Consider the following 26,726-nt stretch of genomic DNA (forward strand, 5'->3'; position numbering starts at 1 on the left):
TTGCATTAATGGTTTCACCTCTTGAGAGAAAATCAATCAGCAAAACGCCTTTCTGATCTCAAAAGACAGTGCACATGATTTTTGTGCAGACATTATCGTCTTGAGTTTTTGTTTCTTTGGAGATTGCATGTGTTGCCACTCCGTTTTGACTGCTGTTTGGATTTCGGTGTGACATGATGGACCCAAGTTTCATCACCTGACACAGTTTTGTTTAAAATATCCTCACCATCATCACTGTACCATGTGAGTGCCAAGCAAAAGACAAAGCACATCCGAGCCTCTTGGTTTTGTGCATGTCAGTGAGCATTTTCTGAACCCATCGGGAACACCGCTTGCGATAACCTAAGCGGTCGGTAACAATTTCGTACCCTTACCAGATCACTGGTGAGGAGAGAAGACCGACCGCTCAGATTCTCATCATGCACATGTGTTTGACCACCATTGAACATTCTAACCCACTTTCTCACCATTCCTTCACTCATCAAGTCTTTCCCGTTAACATGTCGAAGTTGACGATAAATTTAAGCCGGTTTCACATTCCTTGCGTCCAAAAATCTTATTTAAGAACGAATCTCACAATCGACGGAACACTAATTGTCTTAAACATTTTAAACGTTCAGAGAAAACTGAAAACATAACGTAGAACAACTAAAATGGTGTAAGTCGATAGACAGTAAGAATGTAAGAAATAGTTTGTTTAATCACATCTCATCGATACTCACATCTGTTTATGGCAGACAGTGCACAACCAGTCAGACGTGTCGTTAGTGACGTATTCTCGGCAGCTCTTGCACACCCTGTGTCTGCACCATCGACAACAGGCCCCACGGTTGATGATGCGGCCTAGCTCAGCGCGACACCTAGCACATGCCCGCCCATTCACAGTCACTCCAACTCCTTGGCGTCTTACTGCCTCAAGCTCTGACTTTAGTCTCCTGCAACAAAGGAACATCTGGTTACTCAGATATACAACAAATAATATCTTCTTGAAATTTAAAACTTGGAATTTACTTGGAATATCTAGACTATGAACAACAAGAGGACAGCATATACAAATTTCCAGTCTCGATAGTGACCCAAAAGGATGTATAAATACTGATGAAATTATATTTTTAAGTTTATTGTTGACAATGGATTATATAAAAGAGTATATGTTTACGGATTTTTATTAAGTGTTCAAAAAATTTTAACAAAACATTTTGAGGACTAAAGAATAAAATACTAAAGCAATAGATAAGCTTGCCTTAAGGTTTTAGATGATCGAGTAACTAATTAAATAATGAACACAGTAAGCTTGATTTGGACTTAAGGTTTCAGTGCTATTCATCCACTATACGAATAAGTCAACAGATACAAATTTGACAATCACAAAGTTAGCAAAGTGTGGAGGTTATCAGTCATAGAAATTGTTGTGTTTCAAGATTCATTACACAGTTTGGTAAACACAGTGTAATGAATTATTAATTATTAATTATTACAAGGTTTAATAAACACCATTGTTCAGGTCAGCAAGGAATGTTTCGTATTCACTCTACAGTGGACAACATTCTAGCCCAAAGAGCAATTCCCAATTTTGAATAAACTCATTCGTAAGTATCGTACATACAGACACGAAGACAAAAATTCTGCTTTTGTTAATCAACTGGTGGGAGAAGCTCTGCTAATTGTTCAGCTAATTATACTTGTGGTGACTAATTTTAAATAAATGAACACATTTAAGGAAACAACCCATGATTTTACAATTAATAAATTTTTGTGCATCTTTGTACACACATAGAAATAAACCGAGTTCACTTTTCTTAAAACCATGCAAATAAATAAAGTGTATTATTCAAGTGAGAACAATTTTATTAATTTCCAATTGAAAAAAAGTACCTCGGCTGTTTTAAGGGCACTAGTAGTATAGTATTTACCTCGACTTAGGGTATAGTAGTAATGTGTGTCCGCCGCAGTCAATTTGAAACTACAACATCCAACCTTTGTATGAGATCAACCAATCCAAAAGTAACTTTATCACAAGTTTTGTAAGTTACTGGAAAATGCATATGATTAACTCACAATATATTCCGTTTACTAATTAAGAGTAGTGCGTCGGTTCTTGACAGATATAAATTAAAACCCACAATTTACCATCTTCAGTCTTCTAAGCCAACTCATTCTATATTTAGTATGCATACAGAGTAACTGGGAGGAGAACCTTTGCCAATAATACCAAAAAGTCTAGCTGTGTCAGCGAGCCAGGTTAGTTAAGATTTTCCATCTCAGTTGTTAAAGGGTCACTATATTATTTTATAAGACTCCAAATGAGCTTTCTTAACTGAAATAACATTAATGACCATCATAGGTGACATGTTTCCAACAAATTAGAAGAATACCAGATGACGATACCCCAGAAAAAATTTTTTACGCAACACTATACAAAGAAATAAGTCGATTTCTGGCAACCATAAAAAGAATCATATAGCCTAATCGAGGAATAATGATCGAAGCCAATCATAGATGAAATCAGTGCAAACATTTTTTTAAGTGAAAATTGACTTCATGGTGTAATTCCAAGGCAGCTGTAAGGCATTTAAATAATAATACAAAAAAATATTTTAAGAATTTCCTTTAAAAATATTAAGCAACATAGTAGACTAAGATAAAATGGTCTTAATGTAAATACCAACTCCCTTTTCATTGATCACCTGTTTTCATTTTTCCATCCTCCAATTCATGTAATGTTTGCCACAGAATTCAAATAGAATTTAAAATTCTATTGTTAGCTTATGAGCCAACAGCACTACTTTTGGAATTGGTGGAGGTTGAAATGGAAGGATATTAAAAGGGTTAAAAACAAGAAGTATTTTTTTCAGAAATTTTATTTTTTAGCTTCACACACCTCAAACAAAGACCTATAAATCAATGTTAAATCTGTGTCAGCCAACGTATAGAGAGCCTTAAAATAGTGACTTTCAGTCTCTCCTATTAATTATGTGTTTGATGGAATCTCGGCTTCCAAACCATATTACTTTTATTCAATTTCTAAAAATATATCTTCTGTCGTTCATAAGTACGAAGAAAAAGAGTATTGTCCATCTGGAGTCGTGGCTCAGTGTTACAATACAATACAATTCCTTTACTTGACATATTCATGGAGAACAGTACATAGCGTCAATAGTTGAACAGTATCAAAATAATGGTAGTTTCAGAAAGTAATACATTAAATAATGTAAGTCATAATTAATTAGTTAATTGTATTGTTAACTAGTTTGTCAGGAACTCCTCTTCCGAGTAGATAGGCCTTTCCTGGAGCCATAGGGTCAGCTGCTTTTTGAAGTGGTTGGGATGTACTTTCTTGAGATGTTCGGGCAGATGGTTGAAGTAGAGCACTCCTTTGTAGGTAGGTCTCTTTTCAAAGAGACTGAGGTGATGTTGCGGGAGGGTTAAATTAGTGGCATGTCTGGTGTTGTATTGGTGAATATCTTTGTGCCTTGTCTGTGTTGTATTGACTGTATGAAGGATTACTTCTCTTGTGTAGAGGGATATAACTGTGATAATTTTAATTTGTTTGTAGGATTCTCTGCAGCTATCTTGGTAGTTGAGGTTTGCCAGGCATCTAACTGTAATTGCTCTTTTTTGTTTCAGGAGTACCTTTTCCAGATTGTTTTAGTTGTTCCTCCCCAATTCGCTATGCCATACCTGAGATGGGATTCAAAAAGGGCATAGTATGCGATTCTGGCTGTGTCTGGGCTACATACTTGCTTGATTCTGTATGACGTAGAATTATTATACTTCTGGGTAACCTTTTGTAACGTCACGAAAGCAGCCTGCACCAGTTTCTTTCAGAACTGGATTGTACGGAGAACTGCTGATGGTCATGTTATGCAGTTGGTGCATGGGCAAAGATATCCTGCGGATGTCACTGTTTGTACCACTGCAAAGTCGAGGCGAGCCTCGGCCGCCATTACGTGAACGTGACGCTCGACTCGCTTCCGCCATCCCTGCACCGTTACTGGGCCCGTACAATGGCTACAGCTGGAGGTGAAAGTTGACTGACCAGCCGGCGCAACGTTATCAGGTGTCATCTTTACCCTTGTCTGCAACAAAGTTCACCGAAGGAGGTCATCTGTGATATTTTGAGGTTAAGTTTCGTCTCGGTCAACAGGAAAAGAGAAGAAGTAGATGAAACCTAAGCACCATCCGATTGGTTTGTCAACTACAAATTTTTCACACTGAATTATTTGGTATGATCTTCTCCGGTGAATGAAGATCACTGCTGAAGTCAACAAAGACCAATTTGGCATCAAATAATTTCGGTAGGTAAATTATATCGTGTATTTTAAATTACGTTGTTCATGAATGTTGAAAAGGTAGTCGTTACAGGTGTATCTTAACTTCCACCAGCACATCTCCCATTTTTGAATTTTATAGCTAGAATTGCATTCCAATCGGTGAAAAATTATTTAACTAAGCGAGTCGTTCAGTGATTTTGAAGTATGGTCCGCAGATCACTCACGTCACTTGGGAGCCTCGGAAACTACTGGTTCTTTTTATGTTATTACTAGGATCTCTGGTTCTCAACACCATCCCTTTGAGGGGCTGAATGGCCTACCCGTTATATAATAAGGTAAGTGACAGCAAGTTCCGGGCTTAAAGATATGAATCTGTATGTGTATAAGAGAGTAGTGTTTTTTGCACACTTGCAACTTATATGTCACTTGTCATTTCTATTCATACGAAATTTAATATACAAGGATATTAATAATATATTGTGAGATCTTAGATCCGTAACACCTAAAACTACTTCTTACTTCATCCAACAATTAATTGGATGAAGCATAACTTAAAATAGTAACTGATCATTCTATCATTAATTTTAATTACAGAACATATTTTAGTTCTACATGTCACACATTATTGGCCCCAACAATTTACTCTGAGATTAGCCTGACAACGATAGTCTGGACTCCAGGGCACATGTCCAGTTCCAGTATGCAGATACGACAGCTTCTAGTTGCACCGGAGTCGTGATAGTGCATAATCATGATCGCGTCGTTGCTAACAGTCAACACACGTGTCTTGAGCGTGTGATGTAATAGTTGATACTCCCCACCAATAGCGCTGGTGTTGGATGCTAGACTATTCACACGCAATATACGTACATTTAAACAGTTAATGACCTGTTAATTTCGTTTCAATGCTAAATATTATTTAGTGACTATTGTATTGACTCTGACATTGAATTTACTGCTGAATAATTGTATCTATTCGTACACTATTAACCATTATAATAAATACATTAAGTAATTCAATGTATGCAAAAATGACTCATGACGTGACACATACTTTACCTCAACATTTCTATTCCCATGTAACCATACACCTCACAGAGTTCACTTTATTGTTCATTGTTTGAAGTTTGTCTTTGCCGATGAAGGATTGTGACGGAAACAGGATTTCTCCGGACATTTGCCATCGTTCAGTGATAAAAATTAGTAACACTAAGTGCTGAAATCACTGAACGATGGCAAATGTCCGGAAAGTTTCCTTAACTTTATTGTTGTTGACTGATTGACAACTTCGTACTACGCTTATTATCCTAACTGTTAACTTTCAGTCGTGAAAAAGGTAAAATGTCTCGGTACCATACTATAGTTATAAAATCTTGATTTTAAGCCACTATATATTTTTATATTTAAATTTAGGAACTAAAAAAAGTGGAACCAAACACAGCTACCAGTCTAAATTAGGATAATACGCGAAAGTGTTTCTTTACATTTGTTAGCACAGACAATTTAATAAAGTAATTAAATTAAGAACAACAATAAAGGTGAGACATTGCCAATTATAACCAACAATGGTGTGAGTTCCATGTTAATTTCAGGCAGCTCTGCTTTTTAAGCATATATGAAAGGAGGCTGACACCAAGAATCTTGAGTGGATGTGATTTACTCGTACGTGAACAGGTCTGCTTTTAACTCCAAATTAGCAAATCGCACTGATTACTAAGATTTACTCGAATATACCCCATTATAAATATTATAAGGGAAATGTGAACTAGCATCATTGTTATAAGTGAAGCGTTTGTTACTAGTGAGATCTGCCGTTTATTGGCAAGTGCCATTAACTAGCCCAGTGGCCAATAATAATTCACATCAAATAATAATTACAACAACGAATAAAAATATGGAGTCAACTGTATGTACTTATATAGGAATAAGTGAAGCAGCAGAAATCACGAAACACTTCCAATGAGTGAACCTCTGAAAGGAGGCCAAACCGGTCTGGCATTTTGGGAACACATAACATTGTCTCAGAGGGTTGAGTGAGTCAATCTTCACTCTTCTAAAATTTATAGGCTTGAGCAAATCTGATCTAGTACTCGAGGGCGACCCTCGAGGGTGGAGACCAACAACACTCAGCCTATTTCCTGCAGACTGTACAAGATCACAGTAAGTTATCAATCTCGAATGTGTACGCGCTGAGCGGGGGGGGGGGGGGGCACGCTTGATCATGATCGTGACCAGAACGAGGTGTTGCAACCAGACAAGAGCAGTGACTAGTCAGTAGAGGGCGTAGACACGAGAGGTGGCAGGCGGCACCTGAGGCGTCCACTCCTTCCTTTTGTCTGTCCGTCTGAAGATGTGTTTGGAGCTCGAGTGACGAAACTGCCCGAGGCGGTGTTCTTCACTCTTCCGTCAAACTACCATTGTAAGCAAACGGTGTGTGGCAATATGTTATTGTATTATATAAGAATACAACAGTCGTCACAGAACAAAATGCACATGTTTCGCTTATTTACTAAATGCTAAAATACTCTTAAACAGTTCTACATTCAAACAGAACAAGTGCCAAATGGCATTCTGAAAACTAAAGAATGGGCCGAGCTTCAATGATCAAACGATGAGAGTCACTGTCCCGCTTGAACTGTAATGTAGTAGTGGAAGGAATGTTACTCAGCAGCTACAGTATTATCCACACATATTGTGACTTATCAATAATAACTGCGGCAGTATGAATAGACCAATGTTATGCAGTTTACTTGGTAAAACATATAGAAGATACAATATATTATGAATTCACAAACTCGATATCGGACATTCATAATACACGATACTACAGAATAGTAAGCCACTTATGTGGAACAACTAACAAATTTGGTGCCCAAACGCAAGTAAACCTTAGGTTATAATATTCCATGGTTATAAAAACTAGTAAGTTTTAAAAATCAGAACAAAATGTGTTCTACCAAAATTTAAAGGTACTCATTTTAGTTACAACATACATTGATAAATTACGCTTAAAAATATGTAAGTAGACATGTTCTGGTGCGTTTGTAATATTCAAATTAAAATCTTTATTTGTTACAAAACTTTACATGAAAGCAGTACTATAGTAACAGATGATATCGTCAACTATTGCACTAATAATACAAGTAGTATTCGTCCTAGGCCTAAGAATTAGAGAAGAAAAAAATTGCATGATGATTTATTTCGGACTTTAGCAATTACACTATTTTTTTATTTAAAAAATTGTACGACTATGGTGACATCAACTCAATCACACTATTAACACTAAAGAGAGTGGGATAGAAAAATGCACAAGTTTATAAAATTCCAAACTGTTCAAATTATCTCAGATAGTTAGTAATTATTGCGTTCAGTCTTCTGGCCTCTGTGGGAACGGAAGGCGAGGGTCACGGAGAACGACAACGCCTCACCGTGACCCTCGCACACGTGACCAGCTTGTTACGCCGCGGCCGGGTTTGGCAGGGCCAGCTTCACTGTAGTATGCACTCATATTGCCAAATAAAACAATTGCCGTCGTGCAAAACTGTGAAAACTGGAATGTACGAAGAATGCCACAATTCGAAGCAGTCACAAACAGTCCTGAGATAAATAATAACAAAAAACAGGAATGTCGCTAAGAAAGAAAGGAGTGACGGAGAATTCTGCCACTGAATGAAAAGAGAAACTGAGACAGAGGGAGAGAGAAGGCGAGATGAGAGAAAAGGAATTGACGCGGGTCGATATAAAACAGGCGAGTAAACCGTGAGAAAACATTTTACTAAAAAGAGGATGGCTAACAGTAGTCCATGGATTGGTGTAGGAATTGATTTTGTAACAGCCTTTTAAAACACGTTAGACAATTTTCTTCACAAAAGAGTCAATTTTTGTCTTATTTAGAATGTATGACTAGAAAACACGAAAGAAACAAAACAATGTACCCAGTTTAATTTTTATTTCACTACAAACAGGGCACCCGTCCGCGATGTGTAGCGCCTTACCAAGAAAACCTACCTTTTTGATTTTAACGATATTTCGACTCTAAATATTTTGGAAAATAATTTTTTAACACACAAAAATACCCCAGATTGGGACTTCAAAGGGGGGGAAGAGGTAGTTTTAAAAAAATGTTCAAACGTAAAAGTAGTTCAAGCCGTGAGTAATTTTAAAGGTTTTAAAATTTACTGGTGGTTTAAAAAAAAGTTTTAATGTTTTATTTATTTAGGGTTTTGTATACACGATGGTCCAAAATGAAGTTGTACGGTTTCACAGTTATTTTTACTTTTACCTTGCTCAGCAAACCAAAATTTTTCCAAGGTTACCAAAGAAGTACTATTTCTAAAAATATGTTACTGTTGTAACTGTTCAGCACATTTACAATTTGTTTAAATATTTCCAATTTAGGATATTTCAAATTCGCAAAACCTAAAACTTCAAGTAGCAAACTATCAATCACATTACTTCTATCAATATCTCTCTTAAAAACTAACATTCTTTGTATTTAAAGTTTGGCTTTATCATGCTTGAATAGTTGAAAAATGGCGTCAAAAATTCTAATTTTCATAACGTTTTGCTGCATTTAGATCGCCGCGCCGCTTAGTGGTCACAATGGCTAAAGCGGCTAAAATTCTATAGCTTATTAATTGTTTGACACTATAAGCACGTGTAACATTTCTGTACGCATCCTGATGTACTGTAATCTATACGCATGTGGGTAGGCTGATGTTACTGGGTTAGATTAATCAACAAAGAAGATCACAAGGTGTTAAATTTAAAGGTTGATACATATCTTACAGAAAAACTATTACAGATGGAAAACATTTCTTTGCAGCATTTGTTTCGTGTACAAGGTACAACCCAGGTAACTAGATTATGTAAGAAACAGTAAACAGTTTAACGTACCCTCCGAACGGCTCCATCTATCATATCATGACATACAATGTATATGGGTGTGCCACTATTGAGTAAATGTATTCAATTATACAAATGATAAATAAATAAATTTATAGACACTGTCCTTGTGTATTTACTCCTTTAACTAATGCTACTACCTGGTAATAAATTACTCGCAGGTAGAAAAAGTGCATTACACAGCAATCAATGACAGACATACATCACGTTACGGCCCACAGAAGCCGGAGTGAATGGCGTGGGCATCACCACTGCCTCGCGCGGTATATCTACAGCCACGGGCTCCTGACCTCGTGACGGTGGACACCGAGGTCAAGTGCTCCTGCGACGTCAATCTTCGGAAACTAAATGGAACATGTGTTTACTGGCGAAACGCTAGATACATGCAGAATCCCGAGAAAACCATAACGTGCTTTCACTTCGCGCAGTATATCTGCAGCCGAGGACCCCTGACCTCGCGGCAGTAGACACGGAGGTCAAGTGCCTTTGCGACGTCGCGTCTTGGGAAACTACCAACACTACCTCCACCTCGCGCAGTATATCTGCAGCCAAGGACCCCCTGACCTCGCGGCAGTAGACACGGAGGTCAAGTGCTTCTGCGACGTCGCGTCTTGGGAAACTACCAACACTACCTCCACCTCGCGTAGTATATCTGCAGCCAAGGACCCCTGACCTCGCGACAGTAGACACGGAGGTCAAGTGCTTCTGCAGCGTCGCGTCTTGGGGAAACTACCAACACTACCTCCACCTCGCGTAGTATATCTGCAGCCAAGGACCCCTGACCTCGCGGTAGTAGACACGGAGGTCAAGTGCTTCTGCAGCGTCGCGTCTTGGGGAAACTACCAACACTACCTCCACCTCGCGTAGTATATCTGCAGCCAAGGACCCCTGACCTCGCGACAGTAGACACGGAGGCCAAGTGCTTCTGCAGCGTCGCGTCTTGGGAAACTACCAACACTACCTCCACCTCGCGTAGTATATCTGCAGCCAAGGACCCCTGACCTCGCGACAGTAGACACGGAGGTCAAGTGCTTCTGCAGCGTCGCGTCTTGGGAAACTACCAACACTACCTCCACCTCGCGTAGTATATCTGCAGCCAAGGACCCCTGACCTCGCGACAGTAGACACGGAGGTCAAGTGCTTCTGCAACGTCGCGTCTTGGGAAACTACCAACACTACCTCCACCTCGCGTAGTATATCTGCAGCCAAGGACCCCTGACCTCGCGACAGTAGACACGGAGGTCAAGTGCTTCTGCAGCGTCGCGTCTTGGGAAACTACCAACACTACCTCCACCTCGCGTAGTATATCTGCAGCCAAGGACCCCTGACCTCGCGACAGTAGACACGGAGGTCAAGTGCTTCTGCAGCGTCGCGTCTTGGGAAACTACCAACACTACCTCCACCTCGCGTAGTATATCTGCAGCCAAGGACCCCTGACCTCGCGACAGTAGACACGGAGGTCAAGTGCTTCTGCAACGTCGCGTCTTGGGAAACTACCAACACTACCTCCACCTCGCGTAGTATATCTGCAGCCAAGGACCCCTGACCTCGCGACAGTAGACACGGAGGTCAAGTGCTTCTGCAACGTCGCGTCTTGGGAAACTACCAACACTACCTCCACCTCGCGTAGTATATCTGCAGCCAAGGACCCCTGACCTCGCGACAGTAGACACGGAGGTCAAGTGCTTCTGCAACGTCGCGTCTTGGGAAACTACCAACACTACCTCCACCTCGCGTAGTATATCTGCAGCCAAGGACCCCTGACCTCGCGACAGTAGACACGGAGGTCAAGTGCTTCTGCAACGTCGCGTCTTGGGAAACTACCAACACTACCTCCACCTCGCGTAGTATATCTGCAGCCAAGGACCCCTGACCTCGCGACAGTAGACACGGAGGTCAAGTGCTTCTGCAGCGTCGCGTCTTGGGAAACTACCAACACTACCTCCACCTCGCGTAGTATATCTGCAGCCAAGGACCCCTGACCTCGCGACAGTAGACACGGAGGCCAAGTGCTTCTGCAGCGTCGCGTCTTGGGAAACTACCAACACTACCTCCACCTCGCGTAGTATATCTGCAGCCAAGGACCCCTGACCTCGCGACAGTAGACACGGAGGTCAAGTGCTTCTGCAGCGTCGCGTCTTGGGAAACTACCAACACTACCTCCACCTCGCGTAGTATATCTGCAGCCAAGGATCCCTGACCTCGCGACAGTAGACACGGAGGTCAAGTGCTTCTGCAACGTCGCGTCTTGGGGAAACTACCAACACTACCTCCACCTCGCGTAGTATATCTGCAGCCAAGGACCCCTGACCTCGCGACAGTAGACACGGAGGCCAAGTGCTTCTGCAGCGTCGCGTCTTGGGAAACTACCAACACTAACTTTACCTCGCGTAGTATATCTGCAGCCAAGGACCCCTGACCTCGCGACAGTAGACACGGAGGTCAAGTGCTTCTGCAGCGTCGCGTCTGGGGAAACTACCAACACTACCTCCACCTCGCGTAGTATATCTGCAGCCAAGGACCCCTGACCTCGCGACAGTAGACACCGAGGTCAAGTATTTTTGTGACATCGCGTCTTGGGAAACTACCAACACTACCTTTACCTCGCGTAGTATGTCTGCAGCCATGGACCCCTGACCTCGCGACAGTAGACACCGAGGTCAAGTGCTTCTGCGACATCGCGTGTTGGGAAACTAAATGGGATATTTGTTTACTGGCGAATCTCTGGATACATGCAGATTGCCCAGGTAACTAAAAAGTACGCATATTATATATTTACCATGCGTCTAACTGTAGTAATGTTTGATCGTATATTTGATCGTATCCTGCTTTTTGGCAATTAAGGAGATTTCCGCCAGTCGTACTTAACCCAGACATCAGCATCAATCCAGTTGAACAATTTATTTTATTCGTAAAACTTCAGATGACAAGTCACACGTAAATATAATAATTGTGAGCAGAATAGAGCGATTGTGGTGAAGATACACTTCCAGTGATGCCGTAGCAAGATAATACAGTAATAAACACCTAAATAAAATAGTCATTGGATAAACCCAAGTAGGTAAACGCGTACCAAACAATAAAAAGACGCTTTGGCACTTTCTAAATGATGACTCAAGGAGATTCCGGTTATTACAACCCATTCAGCGAGGCTAAGAAGGAATCGCTAATGGTCCAACTTCCTTGGTATACAGTATGATGTTTGTTAATAATTAACCAAGAATGTAATCAATATTAACGCATACTTAATAATTCCGATTTCAGAGTTAAAAAGGCGACGGTTACTAGAATGACAAGTTTTACTAAGGTATAAAGAATGCTACGTCGCACAGCAGTACCACTAAACATAACCAGCAACAGTGAGACAGCTGAATACAGGAATGCAGCACGTGCCTCTAGTGAAAGGTACTGTACATTAAGTAGTGAACGGCGCTGTAAGGGAAAGGGTGGTGATGTAAATGTGGCGCCCACACGACACTACATGTCGCGATGTACGGTCTGGTGTATTTGTATAATAAGAGAGGTACATTTAATCGCCCACAGACTGTACAAAGACAAGATAACTCCTGAGTGTCTCTGATATCGCTACTTGCCCTCTCACTAGTTACGGCCCTGGAATTACTTAGATTCACTCAAAAGAAAGTTTCGGGTTGTAACGTATTAAACCACTTGTAAAACCAAAACGAGTTCAATTCAGATAGTCGAAAAGAAACTCCACATTATAAATATGCTGTGTTTTAAATGTCATTTTATTCTATGTTTATTTATTTTGTTTGTTTGTTTATTACTAGCTGTTTTCCGCGGCTTCGCACGCTTTTCGTAAATTTTGCCTATGTATGAGCACTTCTGGTTCAAGTGAATTATATATCCAACGCCGATATAAAGTTTGTCTTGTTGCCACAATCAAAAGTGTATGTTTATAGCCATTGTACACGTACACGTACTTTATTTTAAAGTGGTCTAACACTTAAGCTTTGGGTTCAACCAGAAATTAAATTTAAAGGCAAATATACATTATAACCTAGCGCCTTAAAATCGTGTTTTGCTATTTAATATACGCAATTGTCTTGAAATTGCAGCTTATAATGTGCTTTGAAAACTTTTATTTTTTGCAGCACCGCCTGGTGGCGAGTTACATCAATGGGTATAGCATATAAACCTTCTCCGTGGAAAAATACATATACATTTCCATAATGACCCGTCATGTAGTTTCAGAGTCAATCTATGTTATATATACACACATCCTCTTGTATATAAATAAATACATCGTTGATTTTCTATAAATGTGTTTAAAAATTTTCTTTCGTGTAAGCTTAGTTACCTAGTATTTAAAATATATTTATAAAAAACGGAACAGTTAGATGTAAATTATGTGCTGATATTATGGACGCGTTAATTCGATCAGGGACTTCGATTTGAAGAAACAAGCGAGCTTAGTCAAAACCGTGACCATGGCTAATCGGATCTCAAAGCATACACCAGACACTAGATGAAATTTGTTATGATGGATAATAGTGTCGAGGGGACATCGTGTTCATTTTTCGATTTTTTAAGGAATACCACACTGATTAGGTGTATCCATATTAATATAGATCCTAGACAGAACCAAACAGGATTATATAGCTAATAGGTATCGGGAAGCGATCATATACTGTATTTTATTATGTTTACAGATCCTCATACTTTAGAAAAACTTATACCGAATGTACAAATAAAAGCAGCGTGCCAGGTGGTCCGCAAAGTACACAAACATTTCCTTTTAGGGCATTAAATTAATCGTAAATATAAGTAAATCACGACGGTTTGAAAACTTCATGTCGTTGTGAGTGTGCCCGTGTAGCCTGTTTAGACAATATCTCGAAGATCGAAATCTATTAAAGGGCAAGGCACAGACAAAAGGGTTTTCACTTTACCTCTTATACCCGACATGAAGTAGACACTTAGTAGACTTTTCAGTTAAACTGATATATAAGTATATATCTGTAAATTTTGTCCAAAAGATATATTGGAAAAACATTCTTTTGAGAATAAGAAGAACAATCAATGGTTTGATGTTGATTATCACATTCTAAGAGACTATTATCTGCTTATTTGTATCAAAGCAACAAAAATAATTAAAGGCACGCTTGCACAAGCCAGGAGCAGCAATATGTCACAGTTGAGAGGCATCGGCTGTTAGTAATCCCACGAGACTTCTGCAAGCGTACCTTTAAATTGATGTAAAAAGTCATATAACAATTATTCAATAAAATTTTAGTTTATTTTTTACTAAAATACGACACAAAATTGGTTGCAATGCCTATAAAATTAAGTCAACTTGAGCGTTTTAGGATACAAACTGGTTTTAGAAAATAATCTACATCCGAGAGGTGATGAGTAGAAATTAAGTAGTATTGTTATTTTGACATCCAAGTTGATCAGCTATTATGCAGGTAGGTTACATGTGATGGTTACGTCACGGTCACTAATGACCTAACCATGGGTGGTCCCGTAGTCCACAGTCACGACTCACGGCGAGGTACGTGCTTCACTCTACATCTAAATCTGACTTTGCACATTCACAATCTGGCAACACTGTTATCGCCCGTCGTAGGATTTCTGTTCGCGCTAACTTTGCACATTCACAATCTGGCAACACTGTTATCGTCCGTCGTAGGATTTCTGTTCGCGCTGACTTTGCACTTTCACAATCTGGCAACACTGTTATCGTCCGTCGTAGGATTTCTGTACCTATTAGGCCTACTCGAATACCAATTTACGATGTGCAAGCAGCCGTACAGTTAAGCCATCCCCTGAAAAAGTCAGTAGAGTGCTTCTCAAACACAAATGAAAAGTTGCCTATAATCTTACGACATTCATAATGATTCGCACTTTGCGATGCAACGAGAACTGGAGTTGAGTTTATGTTCGAGCTGATCTTTAAAACGACACACGAAATTGTGCTCATCAACGATCAGAGTTCTAAAATTACAAAGTAGATGGCCACATTACTTGCTTTTCATTGTATTTAACAATACGACCTCTCCAACTCTTTTTTCGCAAGTGATGATTTGTTGGATTAAAATAACTTGTATTAAAATACTCGGTTTTAGCCTTCATTCTCTTTTCTCTATTGTATTTTATAAGAACGAACATTGGTAAAGTTTTACATTTGAAGTAACAAACGCTTCTGTTTAAAGGTGTATATATTTTACGGTGATAAATTTTCCAAATAAACAATAAAGTACTAACGTAGTTCACAATAGTTCAAAAATTCCGAAAGCGAAATCTGCAATCGAAGAAAGGCAGAAGACCGCGGACAAAAAAACAAGAAAGCGGTACATCTAGCAACACTGGTTACACACTGGTGTGGGTTACAACCGGTGGTGGCGTGAAAGTCGCGATGTTGAGGCACAGAAGAAAGAATTTTTATTTCATATCTTATTCACAAATGAAACTCTTTTAAATGACACAACTCTTCCCACCACGATTGTATTCTGTCTACCTCGACTAGATTGATAATATGTAGGAGTTTTGAGAATGTTAACTCGCGATTTATCCCTCTACTAATTATTTGTGTACATAACTCACACAAACGACACAACTCTTCCCACCACGATTGTATTCTGTCTACCTCGACTAGATTGATAATATGTAGGAGTTTTTAGAATGTTAACTCGCGATTTATCCCTCTACTAATTATTTGTGTACAAAACTCACACAAACGACACAACTCTTCCCACCACGATTGTATTCTGTCTACCTCGACTAGATTGATAATATGTAGGAGTTTTGAGAATGTTAACTCGCGATTTATCCCTCTACTAATTATTTGTGTACAAAACTCACACAAACGACACAACTCTTCCCACCACGATTGTATTCTGTCTACCTCGACTAGATTGATAATATGTAGGAGTTTTGAGAATGTTAACTCGCGATTTATCCCTCTACTAATTATTTGTGTACAAAACTCACACAAACGACACAACTCTTCCCACCACGATTGTATTCTGTCTACCTCGACTAGATTGATAATATGTAGGAGTTTTGAGAATGTTAACTCGCGATTTATCCCTCTACTAATTATTTGTGTACAAAACTCACACAAACGACACAACTCTTCCCACCACGATTGTATTCTGTCTACCTCGACTAGATTGATAATATGTAGGAGTTTTGAGAATGTTAACTCGCGATTTATCCCTCTACTAATTATTTGTGTACAAAACTCACACAAACGACACAACTCTTCCCACCACGATTGTATTCTGTCTACCTCGACTAGATTGATAATATGTAGAGTTTTGAGAATGTTAACTCGCGATTTATCCCTCTACTAATTATTTGTGTACAAACTCACACAAACGACACAACTCTTCCCACCACGATTGTATTCTGTCTACCTCGACTAGATTGATAATATGTAGGAGTTTTGAGAATGTTAACTCGCGATTTATCCCTCTACTAATTATTTGTGTACAAAACTCACACAAACGACACAACTCTTCCCACCACGATTGTATTCTGTCTACCTCGACTAGATTGATAATATGTAGGAGTTTTGAGAATGTTAACTCGCGATTTATCCCTCTACTAATTATTTGTGTACAAACTCACACAAACGATAACAAAATATTAATACACATGAAAATAGTTATGATCTTAAAATTGCAGAATATGGTAGTGAAATCACTAAAAATTAATTTTAATATCAAGTGATCAAACACATATGAAACACAAGCATATCGCTACGAAACACTGTGAATTATTCTGTTGTCATCTAGTTGCGACATAATTTAAACTACTAGCTGCATTCTATTTTAATCGAGGGTTTAGAAAGTGATGGGAGTTTCCTGAGTAAACATGTCAGCTAAACTGGAAGCGTTACAATTACAAACCTAAGCGGAAACACAATTCTGATCCGGATGTAAAGGTGTTACAGATCCAGATAAATGTCACTGTCGATAATTGACATTTTTATTTGATTTTACGTTAGTATTTTATATTTTTCGTAATATCCATTGACCTTTACTACAAATACATCAAATCAATAACACAAGCCGGATGCATTATTCAAAATTTTGTCATAATTATGTTCATATAGTATGTGTTGCTTTAATAAGAAATATTTGGATTTTTTATTCAAATCCATAAAGGGGTCAGTTGAAAGTATACAGAATTGTAAACACAATTTCTCTTTAAAATGTGTTACGTAAGAGGAAAAAAGCTTTTTTAGTAGCGATTCTAGATCATAAGGTAGTCTTCTAACCTTGGAGTTAAACAGTTCTCGATACTCATTTTTACAATTTTGTGCGACATAGTGGCTGTTAATTTTCTTAATTTAAGTAATTAATTATTCGCAATTTTGAGATTAAATATATGAAGTATAAACATGTTTAGAATCGCATTTATAAATGCAGATAACCTTGCACAAAATCAATTAAATCATGCGTGTTTAGAAACGGCAATGTCGCCTCAGAAGGAGTTCAGCCAAGAAGGCGAGGCAGTGCGGCGTCTTTCATCTCGCGGCGAGAACTCAGAACAATGTCTATTGTCCCGCATACATAAGCTGCCTGGGGTCGGGGATTGTACCATCTCGCCATCTTATCCCGATTCGGGCCACAGCGTCCTCGATTCCATCGTTGTGCCCAGAAGGGAAGGTATCGATTCGGTGAGCTGGCAAAGAGGTGCCAAAGAGAAGGGTTATCAACTTTTATTTTAACTAACGGTATACTTTATAATTAACGCCACTGCAGCCTACAGGTTTTTTAACTTTTAGGTAGGTTTTTGAAATATCTGCTAAGTTTAACTTCAGTTTCAAAATCTCAAAATGATAACCGATATCGTAAGGGTTTACAATAATATTATTATCAATCTAATTATCAACTTAGAACTCTCAATTTTTAGTATTTTAGCATTCTTTGAGAGACTTACAACAAATGCTGTATAAGAATTGTTTATAATTTAATTTTTTTTAATAATGAGCAGTTAAAGTGGAGAAAGTATAAGTTTCAAACCGAAAACTGTGTGTTTTCCACATTTTTGCTTATTACAAACAACAAAAAATATTTTTCTTTTGCTGTAATACACGGGTGAATACTGCCCAACTAGTAGAAAATGGTTTCCGATGTAATATAGGTGTATATTTTAATGCGGTAGACGTTTGAAGTGATATGTTTAACGTTTGAGAGAGTCGATGGAACCCAGATCCGTCAGAGATCTTTAGAAAAACAAACTATATTAAAATGATATCCAAAAAAGCATAAACATTGGGCAAAATAAATATATGTCTTATACTACTAAAATCTGCAGTAGCCTAAAATCACAAATCGGTATTACACGATCACTCCAAGGAATCCATCCACTGAGAACGAAAACATTTTCGGACATTTGCCATCGTTCAGCGAAACAAAAAATCAATAACACTACGTTTCGAGATCTGCAATCTGATCTCTTCTTCAGGTAAATAACTTAAGTTATTTTATATTAAATAGCCGCAAACACAGGTTGTAGCCCAATATATAATGTGCGATTTTCTCTATTCACATGTGGTAAAGAAGGCAATTTTCCATTTCGAAAGGAGTGGTACTTACTCTTGGTGCGTGAGTGGTATGATGGTATCAGCCATATTGTCACAGCACAAGGGGCGTCATAGCGGCGAGAGCTGAAAGAACGGAGGATCATGTGTCAGCAGCTGAGGGTGGGAAGTGGGAAAACTGGTGGGGAAACAAGATAAGAAAAGGAAAACTTAAGTAATCGACCAAGTTATATGATCACAACGAAGAAGTTGTTGGAAGAAGAAGAAGGGTACGTCTCATCCATGATAATTATCTACTTTAAAAAACTGGTATTACAGTTAACAACAAGAGATTAGACGTTTAAGAATGCAGAAAAATATCTTAACGATTATGATGATAAAATAACTTCTCAAGATAACTACAGAACAACAAACACACTGTTGACACATACATTAGAACAGTTCTGATAAAAAAGAAATAAAGATGTGATATCAAAGATAGGCCCAGGTTTCCCAAATTATTCTTTCCTCCAGACAATATTAGTTTATTTACATGAATCTAGAGACAAATTATTTATTCACCTCAAACTTGTACGCTTCAAAGATTTTACTGAGTATAAATATCGTTTCACAACATTTTTTTGCATGTTAGTTACAGCCTACAAACCATATGTAAAATAATTTTAAATGTAAAAATACTAAATTTGTTGTATTAATTCAGTATATGGTATTAATTCAGTTAGTTAGATTGGTCAATAAAAAATACACATAACAAGTGCACATAAGTTTGAATATTGCCCGATTGAAGCAGCATGCATCGTGACGGTCAACCGACGTTTGATCCTGAAAAGGTTAGTTTTGTTGTAATATGTTGAGTTTTATTTGTTTTGATAAGTTAAATTCAGAATTTATACTTCAGCTTCATTAAAACTATAATGATTTAAAACACACAAAACAATGTAAGGAAACACTGGAAATTCATTCAGAAAATTGAACATTTTGTGATGAACACTATGTGTTTTCATCTTATTGGAGATGACGCAACTGAAGTATTTGCTGAAACCATTTTTTTATATGAAAAAGTAACTTTTAAAAACTAAAACTTTTTTTTCTTTTAATTCCATCATCGAAAATACAGCCAAATACTGTATACGAAAAGAAACGTTAAATAAGTTAGTTTGGAGCCTGATATTTGATGTCATTTGGGAACCCTTGGTAGAATAGCTGTACGTTCAATAGAACTGATTGAATATGCAACTAAAATTGTATTTACATATGTCAACAATGATAACTCAATTTATTGTGCAAGGAGCTGATGTGTCTCCTTACATCATGGACAAAAGGACAGGAAACAGGAGAACTCTGATGCCGGTCACCCCACAATTATACAGGTAATCTATCAGCCTTGCATAGAGACTGGATTATCATGACAAATCTTTTAGCATCTACCTAATTAAAATCCTTAAAGTTTTACTATATACAAATAGTTACCTTTGTTAAGTAAAGCGCATTAAGTAAAGTAAACATATCTTATTTTACCAGACGAAGTTGGGGCTAAGAAGCCCTCTCTAACACTCAACCTAAAGGTGACTTCCGAACCACCACCAACGCCCGGACAGGCGGGGTGCTTGGAAAGACACGATCGCTCAGCGGTCACCCATCCAAGCAGCAGCCACGCCTGTTGTACCCGGTACACTGCGCCATTGATATTAACATTATTATTATGTTTACAATACGAGAACCACTACACTTACCGACTGTCATTAAACTTGGTGTTGGGAGTTAATAGATCGGTTTTACTCTACAATTGGTGCTTTTAAACCACCTCTAAATTTACATAGTTGTTTAATATTAAACCAATTATAAAACCCAAAAACATACATTTAAATAATGTATAGATATTAATCTGAAACTTCAGCTAGTTGACTAGTGGTTGCCAACTTCCACAAACCAACGGTGAAGGTATAATAAAAATGATTCAACATTGTTTGGCATGGACGCACCTTGCACTCTGAAGTACACTACTTTTAAAATTGGCATTAATACGCCAATATCAATACTATCGCAAAGCCATCCCAAATACATGTATTCAAAATATAAACGAGAATTACAATTATTATAATTCTGAAACGGCTAGACGGAATTCAGTTTTATGTGACAAACGGAGACAAAATGGAAAGCAACCTCGTGTACCGAAAATTCCACACATTAACCTGTCACAACTAAAGGTTACAACTCCATATTTCCAATTCCCACAGGAAACGGCGCTGCGGTGCCAAAGTAATTACAATGCTTTCCTTCCGGTGTCGGCGCCTCCAATTATTGTCTGAGCGATCCGCGTTTTATATCCAATTAACAAAGATATCATTAAATGCTCGGAGGTGGGCTGAAGCTTTTCTTGGGGTTTAAAAAAAGAATTTGAATGGGTAAATAACAAAACTTCGAACAGAGCAATGAGCTTTACCAGCAGTAAAGCGTTGATTTATAAGCTGCAAGTAGTACTGTGGGGTTGAGTAATGGTTTTATATCCCAAATATTTACTACATTATATCAATATTTTCTTATGCCGTAAAAAGTTTGATGATACAAACTACAATATTAATAATGTTACTGATGTCACGGAGATTATATATCGTTTAAAATGCATTGTAACTCTTTATTTCGTTCTGTAATTCACTTTGTCACGAAAAGACTTTGCCAAACTCAGAACTGTGCTTCAGGCAGTTCTAACTACATACTTTTTTGCCACAAGCAAGAAAATATAAATATCAGTTAAAACCTTGTCTACTTTCTTATTACTGCTGTGCTATAATATTGAGCAATATTAATGAGTTTTCAAGAGTAAATGTAACTCACTCAGCTTGATAAATAGCTCTTAGATAGCATTTAACTGGCAATGCACTCATTGAAAAGCTACAGTATTTTATAATCATGTTATGCTCTCTTGTGTATATTTTTTTTTTAATGGGATTTCCATTACTTATATTTTTAAAGCGTGTATCCTAACAGTTTGGGAAAATAGAACAAAGAAAATATTTCATAATTCATGGGTAGGGGAAATTCTTTCAGGAACAGAACATCCCAACTCCCAACCGGTGCTTAGAGAGTGTAGCCCACGTGATAAAGTTTGTAAATCTAAATATTTAAAACACAATTTTTTAGCACTTAAATATAAATTTTGTTATTCAGTTGAAAATGCTGAATCCTACACTGTTGTATGTAGTAATATGTACTGTTACTACTACAATTAAGTTACAATTTAATATTAAAGTTCTTTACACTACCTCGATCGCATATTTTCATGTTGAATATGGGTTAACATTGATGGTATTTTGTATTGTAGATCTCAGGTTTTAGTAGTCAAGAAAGCGTGTATCCCAGGCTTGGTAAACTTATTGCACGGTATTTGCACCTAACACAAGGATAATATAAAAAATATAACATTGCAAGTTCTTGATAAAATACGACAGAAATATAGTTCATTACTCTAACCAATAGTGTACAAAATATTTTCATACATACAAATGTCAGTAAAAAAACGCAACATAAATTAGAGTAACTCAACAACATACGTAACGTAATAATGAACAACACAATTAGTTAAGAGCAAAATAGCTTCTGGTACTGTGGTATTATCCGGAGGATACTCTATCCCTATCTACTATTCGTATAAGTAGGTATTATAAAAACATACTGTGCGTATGTACTATAAATAGAATAATTTAGAGTTAACATTTTCAAGCTCTCTCGTGATCTGAGCTTGAATTCAGGTACGAAATACACCCCTCGAGATAGTACCCAAAATCAAGCTCGGATTACGCGAGCGCTAGTAAAAGTTACCTCTAACTTTGGTACGACTAGTAACTTTTCCGATGTCAGACCGCGTTAGGCGATCTATTACGTCATCTGAGGTCGAGAACGTACCGATCGGAAATCCCCCTTGCCACCAGTGCAGGCTTCAGTGGCGCCACCCCGCACTTCTAAAGAAAAAATATAAACATCCCTCGAGATAATGTAGTACCCAAATTGAAGCTCACAGGTCACTTGAGATCTCCTAATGGTTATCTCTAACTTTGGTATTACTAGTAATATGAAGTCACTAAACTGTATATGAGGTCGAACTGTCTCTGCTTGGAAACACTCCGTTTCAGGAAATGACGCAGTCTTTAAAGAGAATAATTTCATCAATACTATGAAATAACATTCAGGACATTTATCATAAATCACACAGAGCAACAAGCTTCAATTGTATATTGATACTAGGCAGTTACCCGCGCACGTATTATGATGACCTAATATACGGCGTAATAACAAGTAGTAGATTGGGACAATGTGGCTTTCGAAAAATACGAACCAAAGTTCGTAGCTTCTTTTGTGTTCTTTAATCCAATTTTGCAGTAAAAGTCTTATGCGAATAGGACTTTGATGGATATTTGTTATGATTTTCATTGTTCGAGTTTTTGTTAGATTTTCCTTTTTGATTGTCACATTTGAGGCAGTGCAATCGGTTATCAGTTGGTTAATTTATTTAACTTAAAAGACTTTGTATCATTTTACGAGAAACTATAGGCATCCAAAGTAGCGTTTAGAGGTATCTAATTTTTTTAAATAATAGATTAATTAAATTGGGTGAACTTTGGGGTAAGTATATTTACAGCTTTAGAGAATGGAGTTTTTAAACTTGTTTATAACTTAATAGAATGTCATTTGTTTGATGAAATATACACTTTTTATGAAACGTTTTTAATAAAGTACTACTTGAATAAATTACGAATTAGAAATAAAATGTTTAAAAACCTTTAATTAAAAAATATATTTTTTACATAGTAACGATAATAAAACATTAATGCAAGCTTTTGACCTTCAGTTATACCTTTTTTTATTTATTTCTCCAATAAGTTTGATGTTAGATTTACACAATGAAGGAAAACTGAGTTCCTAGATTGAAGACGGACTAGCACAAGGCTAGCAGGCAATCAAGCACGGAGAGGTCTGGCTGGAGGAAAATCCCACTGTTACAGCGCGGACAGAAGATGTAACTGGTCCGGGGGAATAACAACAGGTCCATCGGGCATCGAATAGATACGGCTGCGGCCGTGGTTCCTGCCCGACCAGCCAGAGGTCGATGGCCCCGCGGTCTGCTTCTTCTGCGCCTTCCTGCAAGTGTGTCTGTGACTCGACTCTTGGATCTGCATGACATTTATAGCTGATATAGGATTACGGTTCAGAAGTAACGGGGAGAAAGATGTGGACGGAGACAAGAAACCGAATCAACCTCCTTCGGTACAGAATCCTAAACATAACTCTATGCTCAACACTTGCCAATAAAAACAGTGGAAACAATATCAACACCTAAAAGGGTCCCTATAAAGAGAGAACCAACCAAAAGTGACCGGTTGTCCTGGGAAGAAGAGTGCATAATCATTTAGTGGTTTTTGTAACTTAATATATATTTTTGTCACATACCCTATAAATATATATATATATTCTAGAGACAAGAAAAATATCATTTTGTTAACATTCCAGAAGAGTTGCAGGGGTTTAATTAAAGCAGAATGTAGGGACACTAACTGGGTCCCCAATGGAAAATGCTTGAAGATAAAAATATGAAGATTTTACATTATCTATATAAAAAATAATAACACGTTTTATTGTTAAAAACAAAGTTTGTTTAAGAAAAGATTTATAAAAAAACCTGTAATTCTCTGTGAATCTGTAATATTAAAGTATATTTCATAACAAAAAAGTTATAAACCATTAAAAACAAATCACTCCTTGAGGCTATCGCTCATTTGCATCTGAAGATTTTTATTTCCTTCTTATTACAAATTTCTTAAATTTAAAACCTATTTTAAAAGTCTGTAATTAATTTGCCGGGAAGAGCTAAAACAATGTTTTTCCTTTTTTAGTTCCCTACGAATTAAAGAACGATATTTGGCTAACTCATTTTCAAATTCAAATTAAAAAAAAAACTTTATTCGACAAAAAGATTTTTTAAACATTTTATCATTCCCCATGTGCACTCGCACGTGCGGGGTTATTATAATTTAATTATTATACACTTTATTCTATATGGCTATTTTACATAAGTTAGTGAAGATCCGCACATTTACAAACACTAAATAAGTCTGAACTACGCCAACGTCATGTAAAATAGACATACAAGAATAAAAGTTAAACCAAAGTTGTAAACGCTCGGTGTATGTGTCATTCGGAAAAATGTCTTCTTCAGCAATAGAAAATAAGGAATATTATGAAATTCAACTATTACAATTCCGTACAATATTGAATAAGAAATAAACATTGGACCATAGCATAGTTTAAAATATCCGCCCAATCAATAAACACAAAATGAACTGTAATCATACCGGATTTCCTAGAATCCACGCTCCAGGAAAAGCAAATTTCAATAAAACAAGTTTCCAATTGATTAGCCATTGGCAACATTGTAATATTAAAGCTATGAAACATATTAAAAAGTGAAGCAATATAAAACAACAATTAATTGATAAGATGGAATACTATTGTCAAATAATCACGAATAAACAATCTATAAACCTAATGTTATACAGAATTAACTCCCAGTCCATTGTCTCAACATCGAAGGGATATTCGTTGACAAAGGAACTGTCCGAGTGAAAGGAAGAAAAGGTCAGCCCACTTTACCTTGAGAGGCGTGGCTGTGGCAGTAGTGCCAGTCGCCAGTTCGCCAGTTCGTGTCCGTACTGAGCTCGCACGTCAACGTTGTGCAAACCATCCAGGGCTGTACTAATTGGGGTGCCAGGGGACCACAACGGAGGAAAAGGAAACCCCCAGCCCAGAGTCCCTCGAGAGGTGCAGCAGGGACAGTAATGCCAGTCGCCTGTTCGTGTCCGTACTGAGCTCGCACGTCAACGTTGTGCAAACCATTCAGGGCTGTACCAATTGGGGTGCCAGGGGACCACAGCGGAGGAAAAAGAAACCCCCAGCCCAGAATCCCTCGAGAGGTGCAGCAGGGACAGTAATGCCAGTCGTCTGTTCGTATCCGTACTGAGCTCGCACGTCAACGTTGTGCAAACCATTCAGGGCTGTACCAATTGGGGTGCCAGGGGACCACAACGGAGGAAAAAGAAACCCCCAGCCCAGAGTCCCTCGAGAGGTGCAGCAGGGACAGTAATGCCAGTCGCCTGTTCGTGTCCGTACTGAGCTCACACGTCAACGTTGTGCAAACCATTCAGGGCTGTACTAATTGGGGTGCGAGGGGACCACAACGGAGGAAAAAGAAATCCCCAGCCCAGAGTCCCTCGAGAGGTGCAGCAGGGACAGTAATGCCAGTCGCCTGTTCGTGTCGGCTGTTAACTAGTAGGGTACCGCGAACATTAAACCTGGGATAGTAATGTATAGGAGATAGGAACAACAATGGAATAGCACAGAAAGTGTCAGCTCACTTTAAGCTGAGAATGGTGGCAATACTGACAATTGACAATAGCCACTCTGTGCTCATAAGCTAGGATACTGTAACGTCTGGAGCGGTAGATGGCAAGACTAGAGAGCAGGATAACGGAAGGCCCGCTTTAGCCGGAGAGACATGGCTGTGGCAATAAGCAAGCGCCAATAATGAGCCCGTTCTCGTACGTCAGGGGCTAGTAAGTGAGGTGGCAAGAGGCCAAAACCGGCACAGCAGATGATCGGTCAACCCCATTTATCCTCTTTGCCATGATTGCGGCACTAGGACTTGTCGCTAGGTTGTGCTCGTACTGGTGCAAACACACTAGGGCTATATATTTTAGTGACAGCCGTATGGCCGACAGTAAGGTCAATTATGACCTTGAATGTAGAGTCATAATTGAAGGAGAAATGCCTGCCTGCCGGTTCAGCGCTGTGGTGGCAGTGTATGTTGTAGAATGTATGCGAAGCTGGTGGCGCGCGTCCGAAAAAAGTACTTTGAAAAGTATTCCAATCTGCTGTTTAGCTATTGTTTGGCATTTGTGTTTAAAATACGACAAAAACTTGTATTAGCTAACCTTACACTAAAACCCTCATAAGCCATAAGTAGTGGAATCGTGTGT

General features: G+C 38.3%; 1 protein-coding gene across 2 annotated transcripts in view; it reads right to left on the reverse strand.

Annotated features, from left to right (window-relative positions):
- Positions 1-26,726, reverse strand: part of LOC124359457 — a 151,544-nt gene that overhangs the window by 88,719 nt on the left and 36,099 nt on the right. The window contains exons 2-3 of one of the 2 annotated variants that reach the window (XM_046812207.1): positions 18,755-18,825; positions 723-935 (exon numbers count right to left, since the gene is read on the reverse strand). In XM_046812207.1, coding sequence (XP_046668163.1) covers positions 723-935; positions 18,755-18,789 — 248 coding nt within the window. In that variant the 5' untranslated portion in view covers positions 18,790-18,825. The remainder of the gene's footprint in view (positions 1-722; positions 936-18,754; positions 18,826-26,726) is intronic. The other variant, XM_046812206.1, reaches the window with a different exon arrangement.

Source organism: Homalodisca vitripennis, chromosome 4 (assembly GCF_021130785.1).
Source record: "Homalodisca vitripennis isolate AUS2020 chromosome 4, UT_GWSS_2.1, whole genome shotgun sequence".
Taxonomy (NCBI): domain Eukaryota; kingdom Metazoa; phylum Arthropoda; class Insecta; order Hemiptera; family Cicadellidae; genus Homalodisca; species Homalodisca vitripennis.